This window comes from Mesitornis unicolor, unplaced genomic scaffold (genome assembly GCF_000695765.1).
Source record: "Mesitornis unicolor isolate BGI_N332 unplaced genomic scaffold, ASM69576v1 scaffold2929, whole genome shotgun sequence".
Classification (NCBI taxonomy): domain Eukaryota; kingdom Metazoa; phylum Chordata; class Aves; order Mesitornithiformes; family Mesitornithidae; genus Mesitornis; species Mesitornis unicolor.
Genome location: NW_010206374.1, coordinates 1 through 15,554, shown reverse-complemented (window position 1 = coordinate 15,554; position 15,554 = coordinate 1). Strand labels below are relative to the sequence as shown.

General features: G+C 44.5%; 1 protein-coding gene across 1 annotated transcript in view; it reads left to right on the top strand.

Annotated features, from left to right (window-relative positions):
• The window catches only part of LOC104546346 (5'-nucleotidase domain-containing protein 2-like), a gene marked incomplete at its 3' end in the record, with an annotated part of 20,719 nt that extends 5,516 nt beyond the window's left edge, over positions 1-15,203 (top strand). Inside the window, exons 2-7 of the mRNA XM_010191713.1 lie at positions 3,389-3,573; positions 4,354-4,428; positions 6,226-6,281; positions 8,515-8,608; positions 12,059-12,187; positions 15,143-15,203. Of these exons, the coding sequence (XP_010190015.1) occupies positions 3,389-3,573; positions 4,354-4,428; positions 6,226-6,281; positions 8,515-8,608; positions 12,059-12,187; positions 15,143-15,203 (600 nt within the window). The remainder of the gene's footprint in view (positions 1-3,388; positions 3,574-4,353; positions 4,429-6,225; positions 6,282-8,514; positions 8,609-12,058; positions 12,188-15,142) is intronic.
• Positions 15,204-15,554: the final 351 nt, after the last annotated feature.

Below are 15,554 nucleotides of genomic sequence, written 5' to 3'. Positions count from 1 at the left end.
TAGAAGGACTGCACCAACACCACCCTCACTCTACAAGCAACCAACTCCCGAAACCCAGCCTCTGGAATGGACATGGACTTCAGGGCCAAGCCAGACTCTAGGGCCCAGGCCAATTGTATGAGGTTCAGCAAGGCCATGTGGGAGGTCCTGCAGTTGGGTCACAGCAATCCCGTGCAATGCTGCTACAGGCTTGGGGACGAGTGGCTGGGAAGCTGTCTGGCAGCAGAAAAGGACCTGGGGGTGTTGGTCGACAGCCAGCTGAACGTGAGCCAGCAGTGTGCCCAGGTGGCCAAGGAGGCCAACAGCATCCTGGCTTGGATCAGAAATGATGTGACCAGCAGGAGTAGGGAGGTGATTGTGCCCCTGTATTTAGCACTAGTGTGACCACATCTTGAATACTGTGTTCAGTTTTGGGCCTCACTACAAGAAAGACATTGAGGTGCTGAAGCGTGCCCAGAGAAAGGCAATGAAGCTGGTGAAGGGTCTGGAAAACAAGCCTGAGGAGGAGGAAGCTGGGATTTTTTAGCCTGGAGAAGAGGAGGCTCAAGGGAGATGTTATTGCTCTCCACAGCTACCTGAAAGGAGGTTGTAGCAAGGTGAGTGTTGGGCTCTTCTCCCAAGTGGCAAGCGATAGGACAAGAGGAAATTGCCAGGGGAGGATTAGGTTGGATATTAGGAAAAAATTCTTCACCAAAAGGCTTGTTAAATGCTGGAACTGGATGGAGTCACCATCCCTGGAGGTATTTAAAAGACATGTAGATGTGGCATGAGCTTAGTGGTGGACTTGGCAGTGCTAGGTTAGCAGTTGGACTCGATGATCTTAAAGGTCTTTTCTAAGCCAAGCAGTTCTATGATGTGAGGTGCTCTGGGAGGTAGGGAACACATTGTGTGAAGCAATGGTGATAAAGTGTTTTGGTTAGTGTATGCATATTTTTCAGCTGTTATGAGGTAAAAGTGAACATGTTGTGTGAGTTAGTGACAAAATGTCTGAGTGGGGTAAAACGATCTGGGCAGGAGGCTGTTGGTGAACAGCAGTGAAGTTCTGCATGCCTGAGGCTGGCAAGGAGGAGCATGACTTCATCCAGTGGGTCTAAATATACTTCCTAAATCATACTGTGGCACAGTTACTGCTTATGCTTTTGATCACAAATAAGACTCGCTCCATGCACTCGGTGAATCTCATGCTGCCCTTTCCTTGTTACAAAATCGTACCGCTGCCTTAGCTTTTCCTGGTTGTATTTTTGCAAACGTTGTGTCTGGCATTTGGTGTTGAGTCTCGATGGGTGTCACGTCTCCTGTGAATGAGGAGATGGGATTCAGGCAGTGGAATTTTGCACTGAACTGAGACTATCAAAATGTGTTGTCATAAATCTGTTAGTAAATGGTGGATGTGGAAGAGCTTGACATCTCTGTGGTGATACGGTAGCAGCAAATGGGGTGCATTTGTAATAACAAATAAAAATTAAAGAAAAAGAATGCTTTTATTAGAAGAGGAAAGCACTGCCTATTTGCACTGTGATGTGATTGCACTGTTAGGTAATTTTCCTTGTGAGGAAGAAAAAGAACACCTCACAAATCCCAAAGTATGCTTAGAAAAAATCTTTCCACAGTTTATCTGGAGGTGAGGACAGGAAGTGGAGCTCTGTTTATTTACGGTGCATAGAGCATTTCTGATTAGAGGACAAAAGATGTGATCATCTGAATCCTAGTTACATTTCTCATCTCTTAAAATCCCAGTGGAAAGCACTCTGATTGCATCTGCTTTCTTCAGCCTCTTCCAGGAACTTTGCCACCAGCAGAGTCACTGAAAGAGCTCTTGTCTCTGTTGTGTGGCCAGTGAATCAGCCCTCCTGCCTTAAAATACTGCTTGCTTTTCTAGTAATTCCTCTCTGGTTGACCTGGTTAAATGCATTTGAAGGTCAAAGGCAAGTGAATTAGGAGAGAGAGATGTTTATGTTTTGTAATGCGTGTCTCCCCTGAACAATAAATGTTATGATACATCTGAACCCTGCTGCTTTGGTCACCTCTTTGGATCAGTGCTCACAAATGTACTGTGGACTTTTACCTAAATCCTGTAATCATTCCAGACAGAGTCTTTATTGGGAATGGCTGATGTCTCTTTCTAATAACGTATTTTTTGTTCTAGATTCAGATGAGACTTGGGTTTATAGCAAGGAAGCACTAAAGAACTGGCACAGGGGTTCTTGCTAAAAGCCAAAAGTTAAGGTAGGAAGGGAAAAAAATCTTACCCACTGATGCTGCATAGGATCTGGAAAACGTCTGCGCTTTTGCTATCATTCAAAGAGAAAATTACCCATCTTTGAGGAGGGGGGAAGTGTCTCCTTCCCCTCTCTGTCCCCCAGTGTGGATGTGACTCGGCTGTGTCCCTCCTACAGGGAGCTATTTTTCTTGCTCTCTCATCATGCAATGGACAGCTCTCATGGAGCGGGACGCCTGGGGAGGGTCTGTTCCTGTCTCTCCCATTTAGTGCAGCTAAAGCTCTCCTCTCTCTAAACTAGCTCTGAAAAGGGATATACAGGTAGTTCAGCTGCTAGGTCACTTCACCCCCCTTTTCCCAGTGGTCTGGGGAGCAAAATGTTACTCAGAAGCATGTGGAACAGTAGTAACCCTGTTTTGAAGTGACGAATGACTTACAAAGCTGAGCTGTTTCCACAGCTGTTTATCGGGGGAAAGCAGATAACTTGTTGCTATCAGTATTACGTGCTGCAAGAGCGTAGCTTAATGTGTTTCTTTTTACATTTTGTTGGTGTTTGTACAAAACCTTGTTTTGTTGTGCCAGTTAATAGTAGTCATAATTCAAAAAAGCCCTAATGGTGCCCACAGGATTGCTCTGTGAAGTCTAGCTGCTTCTGTGAGAAACAAAAAATGCCAAAAGGCAAATCTCAACATTTCTAATTTGAAGTAATCTAGATTTCTCAAAGAGGAGAGTTAGCCTGTTTGTCCTGCTCACGTTTTAAGTGAGGGGCACATGTTTTTCTGGTGATACATTGCAGCTGCCTTTCACATTGGTAAGCCTGCTGAAAATGCAGCTGCTCTGAGCTAGAAATTTGACACTTCAAAAATCTCAAGCCTGCTTTGCTTCATAAAGGCCAGAGACCAGAGGACATTGTTTTGTGGCTTCCCGACACAAAAGGTCAGTCTTACTGTGAAAGTGGTTAACATCATCCGCAGACACAGCCAGAGGTTTCACAGTATGTTTTTTCCCGGGGAAGGTTATTTCAGTGGGTCAACGGCAGCCACCTCTGACCACTGTACTCCTTTGCTCCTGCTGTGTGGTACTTCCAGCTGCTGTCAGGTCCAGAACAAGAAGTTGAAATTTCAGTGATCCTCTCAGTTTCTCTAACCTCTCCCCTTTACCTTCTCTTAGATCTCCTTCCACCAGGAGTCTGCAATCTCCTCAACCCAGCCGCTATCTACGCTAACAATGAGATCAGCCTGGGAGATGTTGAGATATATGGCTTTGACTACGATTACACATTAGCACAGTATTCTAATTTACTACACTCTATGATTTTCAACACTGCCAGAGACATCCTAATAGAACAATTCAAGGTAATGATGTGTGAATTTCCACTCAATTAAGCTTACTGCTGTCTTTGTGATGCCCCAGATATGCTTGCAAAGTGCGGCATTTTGCATGTGTCCATTACTTGTTTTATTGAGATAAATTTCAAGTTTCACAATCTTTGCAGAAAGTTTTGTCTTTTCATGGAAATAATTTCCTTTGAGTCAATTTACCACACTTTACATCTCTGAGGTTTTATGAATATGGAGCAGGAGCCTTAGTCTAGAAAGGTCTGGTCTGTTTTACTTAACTGTGGAAATAATCCCTACAGAATTGGTAGTTCGAGGTACGTGTGGAGGATAAACGTGAACCGTGGGCCAACACTGAAGATATACAGGACTTGATGTGTGCGAGTCAGTATGGGTGATGCTGTATAGCATGTCCATGTTTGCAGTAGTGACTGGTCTATGCATTTTCTTCTCATCATGTCTTTCTTTTTAGAGGGGTTCTGCAGTGCCAATGCTTTGCCAAATATATGCATTGAATGGGGCTTACTGGAAATGTCCTCACTGCCTGAGTGAATCTGTTATATTTTCACTGGTGTCCCTTACATGAGAAAAACTAGTTTTGGGGATCCTGATCCTTTATGTCTTTCTCCATTCATCTACTTTCTTTGTTTGAAGGGGCAAAATGAAGTGCACCTGTTCTTGGTCAGTGTATGCCTCACCTGAGAGTCCTAATAGGACTAAGCCAGCTCAACAGGTGAAATAGTTTTGTTGATAACTCAATGCTTCTGCCTCTAACGATGTCACTGTGTGTCGTCTTAGTATCCAGAAGGGCTTGGGAAGTACGACTACATCCCTGGGTTTGCCATACGTGGACTTCACTATGATGTACAAAAGGTAAGCTGTACAGTGTTCAGTCTCCTGGGCTTTGCTTTCCATTGCATTATGTTTTTAGTGGAAATACTTTACTGTCGTTGCTTGCAATAACATCGATCACCAAATGATCAGTGAGTCTTGGGGGCTGTGCTTTTCATAGCATGGGTTCTTATAAACCTTCTAAGGGAAAGGTATCTTTGGTGTTTGCATAGCCTCTAGTGGAATGGGACATTCTAGCAAAGACTTCTGGTAAACAGCCTTGCCGTTTTAAGTCAGTTAATTCCACAAGCTAATTAATAGAAAACGCAGCTTGCTTGTGTAATCATTTCTGTCTTTCAGGAAATTTAGCAACAAACCTCAGTCCATTAGGCGTTATGTTGTACTCTAATAATAGAAATTACTTGTCAGGAGAATGCCTTCCCCACCCCTTACCCCGAATAATAGGAGTGCCTAGAAAAAGATCCAAGCTACTTGAGATGCATGCTTCTTAGGAGCACCGGCAAGCAAAGTGCAAGCATTAGCTTTAATCCTTTTCAGAGCTTTGGATTCTCTGAAAGCCTGATGCCCAGCGTTGTCTGCTGACTGGCTGCTCCAGTCAGGTGGGAGCACAGCAGAGGAAGTTGCTTTACTGTAGTAGTTTTTCTTATTTTGAGCTTTGAGTTAATTCGGGGAAGCAGGCAATGGAGGCTGGAGTGTGTGTGCTGTCCTAATGGCAGTGACAGCATGGCAGCAGACTGCTCATGCCTCTGAATTTACAAAGTAAGAGGTAGTGACAAATTGAAGTTTCTTTCTCTGTTTAAATCTCTGGCTGATATATCAGAAACAGAGGTGACTAGCCTAGCCAAGCTAAGTGCCTTTTGAGTGAGTAGAAAGCAAGAACTCTCTTTCCTCAGGATCAGAGTTTGCAAAACACACGAAAAACTGGGTGGTGCCTGTCTAAGCAAATCTTTCATCAAGTTTGCCTGTACTCCTCACAAGCTAGGGGAACATCTGCCCACGGTGTAACAAACTGCACCGATACGGCATCGTGATAAAAGAAGGTGCCTGAAGGCTGCAAATGCTCTGTGGGATCAATTTCCTTGCACTGTGGTAGAAACAGCACAGATAGTTTGATGCTGTGTCCTTATTCGAATTCAGAGCAATGTGGTTTAGTGTGAGGCCGCTTCCCATTGCCAGAGAACTTGTATTACAGCTTCAGAATGATGGATGGAGGAGAAGGGGTGACTCATGAACAGGAGAGTCTGGTACAAAAAAATGCAAATAAAGCTCTAGTGTTACCGGCCTGGTGTGATCATGAGCATCTTTGCTTAAGTGTCTGTTGGGGAGTGGTAGAAGGGGAGGAGGGGACAGCTCCTGTGTGAAGAAAATGACTCGGCACAGCTGCACTATAAACAAAAACTTGCCCACTTAGTTCTGCTTAAGACAAATGTGAGGAGAAATAGATCTCTTGTGCACACAGAGCTCCTTTGGAATGTGCGTGCTTTTGGAAGGGAGATAAGGAGAGACTGTCTTGAGTCACAGAAACATTGTTCTCTCCAGTTTTCATCTGCATCCCTGTCCACACACTTTGGAGTGTGACAGACAGTGATACTGTGGCTGATAGAAAGATGGTATTTTGCCAGAGAGGCCAGTAGAAGGTCACAGTATGTGCGAGTGTGTGTAGAAGTGACTGAAGAGTAAGTGCAACTTAAAGTACATAGATGTGAGATGTTTATACTGAATTTTATTTTCTAAATGTCATTTGTGTGGAACTTGAAATGTAAATAAGGTTTCAGTGTAAACTTACTCCGTTCTAACAGTAAATATCCCTTATCACAGAGTCTTCTGATGAAGATCGATGCTTTCCATTATGTCCAGCTGGGGACAGCATATAGGTCTGTCAGTCGTGCAAATTATTTTCTACATGCCCATATATGCAAAGTTGGATTACTAAATCTGGGTGTATGTTCATGGCATATGGGGTTTTTTTGAACAGAACACAGGCTTGTCTGACTTACCCTGTTTGCACTCGCTTCTAATGCTTACCTAGCACACCATTGAAGGGAGACTTTGTTTTCTCAAGCATTTTGAGCCAAGTGTGGGTGGCAAGGCCTGGAGCGTTTTGTAATGGTTAATAGCACATCTGGTCACGTACTCTGCGTGACGCCTGAGTTGCAGCTGCAATATGCATGTGTAACCTGATAGACGGGATAGTGCAAGAAATACTCTTATACTCTTATACTCATATATTGACTAACTTTAGCTAGGAAGAAGCTGCATAAGGATAACAGGATTTTAGTCTGTGTGAGGCCCACTTCACTGGCTCTGCCTTGCGGGATGGAGGCACAGATAAGAAGTTACTGAATCACCCTGCTCAGACCAACTTGAGGAGTCAGGCTTTGTGAAAACAGGTGCACAGGAGCCTGAAAGGCTGCACAGCTTAAGTGACTGTTCCTCAGACCACTGGAAGACCACTCCACGTGCTAATGGAGCGTGTTACGGGAAATGTAGTGTATATGGAAACCTTTTACTGGAAATGTAATACATATGTAAACTTTTTATGTCATCAATATGTATGTGTGAGGCACATATAAGCTGCTGGCAACCGCTAATACTTTGAGCATTCAATTTATGAAATGATACATGTGTGCTCCCAGCGCCGAATTAAAGAATGTCTTGTTTTCTAACTCCTACAAACTGGTCTTAGAAAGTTACTGAGCTGATATTTTGGTAACACCTGGGTTAATGTCTGTGAGCAAACAGCGCAACTAGGAAAGGACTCCCTGTCTTCTCCAGCAGTGGCCTGCTGTGCCTTGTCACAAAGCTACCAGGAGAGTGCTCTGGATTTGCAAATAAAATCTTAAAGCAGTGCAGACATGTCAGTAAAGCAATAATGCATCAGAATCTGGGCTCAGTTTTAGGCCTAGGTTGTCCTATTTTTACTTCATTTCTGTTGCTCTCCAAGCAGAGCTGGGTGTGGTTTGGAATACCCGGTGGAAACAGTGCAGGACAAACTTTCTCCAAAAACTTGTGAGACTGGAGACTGGGAGAAAACCTTGCTTCAATGTGGAGTGGGGTTGGTGTGTAAGAAGGAGTAATTCACAGATAACGGTAGCAAAGATCCTGTAAATCTGTGTTGTGTTTCCTGAGCATGGAAGCCAGTGTTGTTTTTTTCCTTGAACTCTGCCCTTTTGCTGTTAAGCTTCAGTTACAGTAAACACTCTAAGAATATTAAGAAGAGTTTCATAATCGGAGAGAATTGGCTTCTTTGAGTGCTGGCTTTTGGGGGGTGGAAAGGAGGTGCTGGTACTGCCCTATATTTTACTTCAACTTCATAAAGAGATTTTTAGCTAAAATGTGTTTAAACTTTTTTTTCCTTATTATCCATCTGTAACAATCCCTCTTGGAGTGTCGTTTTCCTAAACTGTCCTGTGCTTTTGAGCACAACTGGCAAGTGTAACTTCTCGGATCTGTACCAGGATTGAATAGGAAAGGAGAAAGGGAAGTTTGTGGACTGTGTGAGTAAACAGCCATCAAAAGCTGTGCAAGAGGCAAAATCAGCAGTCAGATAACCTCATGTTCACGAACAGTACAGCTCATAGACATGTCCGTGATCACAGTGGTTTTGGGGAAAACCAGCAATCTGTTGAATGGTCTTAGCAAAGACCATCTTGCTTAGGAAGACTGAACCGGAAGGAAACCCCATTTTCAGAAAGCTCTTGTCCTACATCTTTGCATTTAACGGTGATATGCCTCGTGGCAGCAACTTCTCCAAAACTAGTCACCCAGGGCTGCCAGAGTCAGCTCACTGGGCTGATTTGGTGGGGCAGTCCTGTCAGCAGACTGACAGCATGCAGGGGGAGGCCTCTGCCTGAACTCTGCTGAAATGTGGATAAAACCCCTCAATTAACTTGAAGGAGCAAACAAGGTTTCTGAAAAATGTCTCTGGAAAGCTTTTATGTGAATCTTAAGAAACCATGGAGCTGTGTGTCTCTGGTTATCTCTTTTGTGCAAGAGAAATGTGTGAGTTTTAGAAAGGAGCCTGTTTGTCCTGTCTTCTTCCTCTGCAGTTCGTAGCTCTATGCCAACTGGTGAGTGACAAACTGTTTATGTCATTTTTATGTCTAGAGGGCTCAAACCAGTGCCTGACGAAGAGGTAATCGAACTCTACGGTGGTACACAGCACATCCCCCTGTACCAGATGAGTGACTTCTATGGCAAGGTATTGTAAACCCTTTACTGCTATGATGCAGCAGCTCTCTTAACAGCTAGGAAAGAGAGTGAATTATCTGAGCATGTAAATGACTCCAGCCTCCCTTGGACTCCAAAAGCCTCAGTCCCCAGTGAGCTGCAGTGTGTGTTTTTGTTCTAGTGGGAATTTGCCCCAGAGGTTATTTAGCATTTTAGCATGTGAAAGCTGTCTTCAAAGCTTTCCTAAACACCAGGGCTATTGGCCTAGAGCTGAATGGCTCTGGAGACTGTTTGGGAAATGTTCCTTGCTTGTTTTTTTTCCCAAATCTAGCTCCCAACCTACCAGGGCAGCCTGCAGTGGAAGTGTTTGCAGTGAGTTCTGTGGGAGACGGTATGTGTGTGTAGCAACAGGGTGCTTGCAATGCCTTTCTCTTTAGTTTTGGGAAAACTGGGTTTTTTTCCTTCACGAAAGGGATGCCCCCTCCACACCTCTTCAAACCTACTCAGTGGATATTACTCATAGGGTTGACATCCATGAGTGCTAGGGTGGTTTGGGTTTTTTTCAGGCAGAAAAGCTTGCTGTCACAGTAAAGGACAGAAAGTCTGTCCATAGGAGCTTTGATTTCTCCTAACTTCCTCTAGTTAAAGCAATTTTTCTTCCTTAAGTGCCTGTCGTGGTGCAGTAGGCAAGCGAGGCCAGGGCCATTCACATCCCTTTGCCCCCAGAACTGCTTTGTTTCTTGCCCTTTGTTAGTTCAGTTGCCTTAGGGGAAGCTGGAAGGAGAAGGGCAGGCTTCCTCTGGTAGTACCCCTTTGAGTCTGCTGTGTGAAGTCTCCAACAGGGTCACTTTTTGATTTCTCTCTCTCTCTCGGGAACAATTAATCTGAGTGGTTGCTTTCTGGATAAGCACATACTCTGTTTATAGCTTAGTGTTGTTTCCAGCTTTGAAATAGGATGTTTCTTTTTCAGATTTGGTATGTCTGTAAACTGCACTCGATTAGCCTTCCTCTGTGCAACTCCCTCTATGCAACTCCCCGTACTCTTAACAAACTCAAGATGATTCCACTTTTCTTTTTAAATAATTGTAAGCATGAAATCTGCTTAGACTCGTGGCCTTTTGTAGGACCAGATGCTCATGCCAAGCTGCCTTTCTGTGCTGCTTTATACGTACCAGGTGTTCTTTACTCTTTTGTAGTTTAGTCCTGAAATATATGGTGTAACATTCAGCCACAGAAATAGGAATAGCAGCTTATTCTTTGCAAAGAGCCGAATCTCCTCTCCTAATAATGAAGTGAACTCCATAAACTAATAGGTCTGTCAGGTCAGTGATCCAGACAACAAGGCGTAACATAAGCGGGACTGATGTAGCTGGAGTGTGTAAAATTTCTCCCTTAAGGGTTTCTCTGTTGGCAGGAGTGTGTAGACAGCTACTGGCATCCCAGCACCTGCAGTAGGAAGACACAGATCTGGCCCACGGTTAGGCAATGCTACTCGTGTGGCTTTTGCTGTCAGGACTAGTGCTGGCCTGTAACAAAGGTGGGGAACTTGTGTGTTGTTGAAAAAGCGTATGTAGCATTCTTTCTAAAGCTGTGATCCAGTCTTCATCCTGACTTGTGCCAATGTGTCTGCTGTAAGGAAGTTGAGGCCACTAAGGGAAGTGGGTCAGGTTGGACTTGCCTTGTAGGATGATGGCATGAGGCACAAAAACGAAATCTGAGTTGACTACCTACAAGGTAAGTCTTTGCCATTAACATCGAACATTTAACTGTCTCCTCTATGCTTAAGGTCTTGGTGGGGTAGATCATTGCTCTGCTGTGCTCTGCTAAGCCCCAGACCTAGTGATTTCAGGAGGAACTGTCTGTCTGTGTCCCTCTTGCTCCTTTCTCTGAATCTTGAACAGGAAAAGAAGGTGGGGACCGTTTTCAGGAAATTTTGGTTTTTCTAGTTGGAGAAATGTTCCCTTAGCTGCTACACATCCAAATGGACAGAAATCTATTGAAAGAATTCAGCAAGTATTGGTAATCAGCTCTAGGTCAAGTTGTCCTGTGCTGGATGGATGGAAACTGTATAACTCTCAGCACACCGATGTAGCTTTTCATCGCAGCAGGTTTTGGTAATAGACCTCGGGCAAAATTCTGTTATTCCTTTGCCCTTTTTGCATCATTCCTTCTTGGCCCCAACTTGTGTTGCCTCAATGTTGCCTTTAGATAGTGCTGCGAAGAGTGTAGTCTCTTGTTCTACTCTTATGAGACCAGATTAAATGGGAGGTGTTACTTGTTACATCCTGACATGACAATGGCACGTGGTTTTTTTGTTAGGCAAGATGTGTACTCTGTCAGCTCTACCACGTGTACCTTCTGTGATCTTTCAGATGCTGCTTTCGTGCCTGTCTTTCGTATAATAAATGCCTTCTGATGTGGTTCAGTATTATCCTGGAGAGTTGCAACTTTGTGGCTGTCACTCATGCATTGCTCAAAGCTCACATGCACAGGCATGGTGTGACTGGATTGCCAGGGCACCTCTGGTGACTGGGTTCAGAGAGAGTTCCCAACTTGCTTTTCCTGTGCAAGACCTCAGTAACTGTCCCCTTGGCTGATCTGGTACTTCAGCAGTGAAAGATGAAAAAAGTGGTTCCAGCTTCAGCTGACCATTGAGACTCGCCATGGTCCTCTGCACAGGTGGAACATACTGAATAAACAAGTACTGGATGGCCTCTCTGGAACCAAACTTGGCTGTTGACCTGCTGATAGGTTTGTGATTGATAGGCAATAAAAATAGCAAATGTATGGGAGAGCTGCAACCTTAACTAATGCAAGGGGAGTTACTCCTTGGTCAGGATTTAATTGCCCATTTCCACTTGTCTGCTGGGTGGGCTGAAGTTCTTTTCTTTTTGGTTTTTTTCTTCTTTGTGCCCACTTCAGGTTTTCTGTAGTGACTTAAGGGCAGGCAGCCATTGACAGACGGCTTGTTGGAGTGATTCTTGCGTTGCTGTGTGAAACCTCACTGGAATGTGGTTAGAGCAGCCTTGGTGCCCGTGTGTCACAGCCTGCTTTAGATGGGCACCTCTTGCATGGACCTTAGCTGCTCCTGTAGCAGTGTTGTCTGTTGGCACCTGTGGTAAGGCAAAGAGGTCAGGTGGAGTATGGGGTTGAAATAAAAATCAGTGTCTGGAACTGACTCCCTGTGTCATCCACCTTCACCCCATGGTGTTAATGATGATGGCTTTGTTCAGTGATTTTGGTGAAGGAGAAGCGTCTCTTGTCAAGTGCTAATGCATTAGGTTAGTATTTTGGTTGAGAAGAGGGGTCTACTTGCTGAGTGCCTGGACATTCCGCATGTTTTTCTTTTTGTTAGCCTGCAACGTCTTCCAGACAGTGCTGGGTGATGCAGTTTGTTTGCTGCATTTGCTGCCTTTTTTTTTTTCTTTTGGTGAGTATTTTTTGTTTAATGTGTCTCCTTCATTTTGTTTTTGCTTTCCAGGGTCCATCACTTAAGCAGTTTATGGACATTTTTTCTCTTCCTGAAATGACGCTGCTCTCTTCAGTCATTGATTACTTCATAACTCATGGCATTGAGTTTGACCAAGTGCATCTTTACAAGGACATATCGGTAAGGAAAACGTCAACTGTCCCATAGCTCATACCACATCAGAGTTGTGAGCTCTCTTGTTAGCACTGGTGAGCTCTGCAGTACCCAGACCTAAGGGGCTGTTAGTGAGTAGCCTAACATGACAGTGTTTTGCACCTTCACATTAAAGCATTACTAGGGAATATTCAGAGCTGTGTTTCAGAACATGTTAGGTTTCTCTCTGCACTACAGAGCTGGTGTTGCTGTACATTATCTCTTGCAGGAGCACCTAGGCTGGTTAGGTCGAAGGCACTTCCGTGGTAAATATATCACAGATTTGTGTAAATGTTTTCTGATTCTGCAGGCTTTTAAGCTCTGTGTTTTCCTGTTAATATCTCATTTTTCAAAGAGGCTTGGTCTGGCCATGTACCAAACAGTTTGTTTTATACAGCAATTGCTGTGAAACACCTGCTCTGAGAATCCACCCCTCTCCTTTGCAGGTACAGAGTAGCCTGATCCTTTTGGGGTGTTTTCCAGTGGGTGACTGTAGCTTTCAAGAGCCAGTGACTCCAGGGTGCTAACTCTGCCCTTCTGGCATTTGAAAGGGCTGTGAGGCATGAGCAGCATTGTTAAGGGATACTGTTTGACTTCTTAGTTAAACCTGCAGGCAAGTTTTTTTGTTGACAGATGATGCACCTCCCCTGGTACCCAAACCTTATTGCATGCCTTTTTTTCATGGAGTGGGGTTTTTTTATTTGTACCTTGTGGAATCTTATGCTCATCCGCTGGTGGCAGCCTTATACGTACACTGCTCAGTCTTCTTGTGAGGGAAAAGCCACATCTGTGCTGCTGCTTTTGTGATAAGGATCCACCCTGTCAGCTCTGCTACAGCCAAGGATTACAGCTTACGTTCTGTCCTTGTGTCAGGGCTTGATAAGACCATGCCAGGCAGTTTCCTGCAAGACCTTAATGTGTTTCTAGGGTGTTAGTTGTTGTAGTTATTTTCACTCTTGGGGTGGGGAAAATAGGAAGAGGGGATACAGCTGAATCCTGAGGTTTTTTGTCAGGAGTGTCTTCTTGGCCTTCTTTTGAGGTCAAAATGGATTTACTCCTAATTGAAATCTTGTGAGCAGGTGGGTGGTTGCCATAGCCTAATACATACCCAATACAGGGCAGACGGTGTGCTCAGGGCCCAAAACTCCTGAGTACTAATCCTGTCATTTTGTCTTCACATCCTTTGGTGAAGGATGTGGTTGTTCCTGAGGAGTCTGAGGGGTCACTGAGTTACAACACAGGCTCACAGTGAGTTAGGATATGTCTAAACCTGACCTGTTCTGTAATTTTTAGTTATAATCCTGACTGTAGTGCTGTGTGTTTAGGAGCAGGCAGAGTGCTAGAGACACTGCACTGTGTCAAAAGGGCAGACCCTGAGGCAATGGTAAAGGTTGAAGCTGAAACGTAAACTGAGCAGTCCTGTCACACCAGTTTGGTTGTTACAGATTTGAGAGTAAGGAGGTACAGTTTACCCTGCTTTCCTTTGGAGGAGTTTTTGAGCACTATTTGACACCTCCCCAGGCTACCAAGATTTTACCTGCAGGAACTTTACAGTTCTTCCTCTTCCTTTTTTATTTTCCTTTTGCTTTCTGGATGGCAGGGCTTTAGAGAAAGAGCACACTGGAATCTCCTTCTGCTCTGCATATGTAGTTCTGAGACAAATCTGAAGCGTTGCTTGCTTTTCATGCCAGTGCTGGTCAAGAGAAAGTTGTTTTTTTGTTAGTGCTCTTGCTTTTTGTTGCTTCTTTCCAATAAGGCAGTCTCTTGGTGAATGAGGTGTGACTTCTGCCTTTTTACCATTCAAATCCACATAGTGGAAAGAGACTCCTAAAGCTCTGTTTTGAAGAGATGCTGCCTCCTCCTTCATCGTCCCTCATCTCAGTTTGTAAACTCTGGTTCTCACTCAGCTTTGAAGCAAGTGATTTCTGGGGTGATGAGCAGGTTTCACCAGCGCTGCCACGAGACCAGGTGACTGGTGGTGTGTGCAAGTGTCAGTGTAGCAATGTCAGTGGTGAGGGTGGGAATCCAGTCTGAAAGGGCAACTCCTGATGGAGCACCTGTAGTGTAACTGGGATTCAAGGGTCCTGGGGAACAGCAGCATTTGTTTACCTGTCTACATTGTCGGGGATGAAAATAGTGCCGTTAAAACAAGTGATTCCATGTGCAAACACTGCAAAATGTGATGCTGCTCTGGAAATGGCTTTGAGTATCTGGCATGTCTCATTGGATGGACACTTGGGAGGAATCTCAGTTGGGTATGTCCAAAAATGTGTTGCAGCAGGCCCCTGGCCTGGTAAATAGAGGATATTTGGAAGTCCTTGACAATATCTGGTTATACTTGCCTCCCTCGTGAAAAGTGGGCAGCTCTGTTTTGGTAAGAAAAAAATAAAAATAAGTCACTCTTCTAGTGGAAGCTTCTGCTCTGCCTGTTCCCACGGGTGATCTGAGGCCGGGGAGCTGCAGCCCTCCTCGGCTTGTGGGGAGTGTTTTGGAAACACAGATGCTCACCTCTGCTGCTGTTCACCTCGGCCATGCTCCCATCCTTTGAGTCACATTCAGCAGAGCTTCCGCAGGCATTGGGAGGAAGAAAAGCCAGCCACTGTCTGGGCCGGTACGGTTTTGGGGCAGTAAATGTTTTTGGAATGTCACAGTCTCGATTGCCTTGACAAAAATGTGTTAATATGTGCAGGTTTCCAGGAGCAGGCAGGAAATGGTGCTTTCGTGGATAAGTTCTGAGTTTTTTCTGTTTGTACTGCATCAGCTGAGCTAGCCACTATGTTCTTTTTGGCATGTTGATGAGCCCCGCAGCTTCTGTTCATTCAGCAAGAAGAGGGGATGTGTCATTGCTGTATTCATCCTTAACGGTGGCAATGGGTTTGCGTGCTGGGAAACAGGAATACTGTATGGAAAACTGAAACTTTTTTCCTCTGCCCTTTTCTTTAGGATGCTATTAGAGATGTTCACGTAAAAGGAGTGATGTACAAGTGGATTGAAAAAGATATGGGTGAGTTAAATGGAGCTCTGGAGCCAAATCCATTTTGATGTGCCTCGTATGTGGTGTTCTGTGTAAGATGGCTGTGTAGGCCCTACACGCAGTCACAGAAGTCAGGGGAACACAGAAATTAATGAAATACCTGACTGTGGCTTCCTAAAGGCAGCTGAGGGATAGAGTGGCATTTTAAACCAAGTGTTATGTAGGGTCAGGTGGAGGATCTATTTTAGTAGAGGAAATGGCTGTCTCATCGCTTGTGTTTCTTTTTTCCTTCAGCTTGTAAGTGGGGGGTGACAGTTCTTGGCATGATGCGAACATGCAAAGGCACCATCTGGGAAGGGCTGTGGATGTAGTTTATCTGGA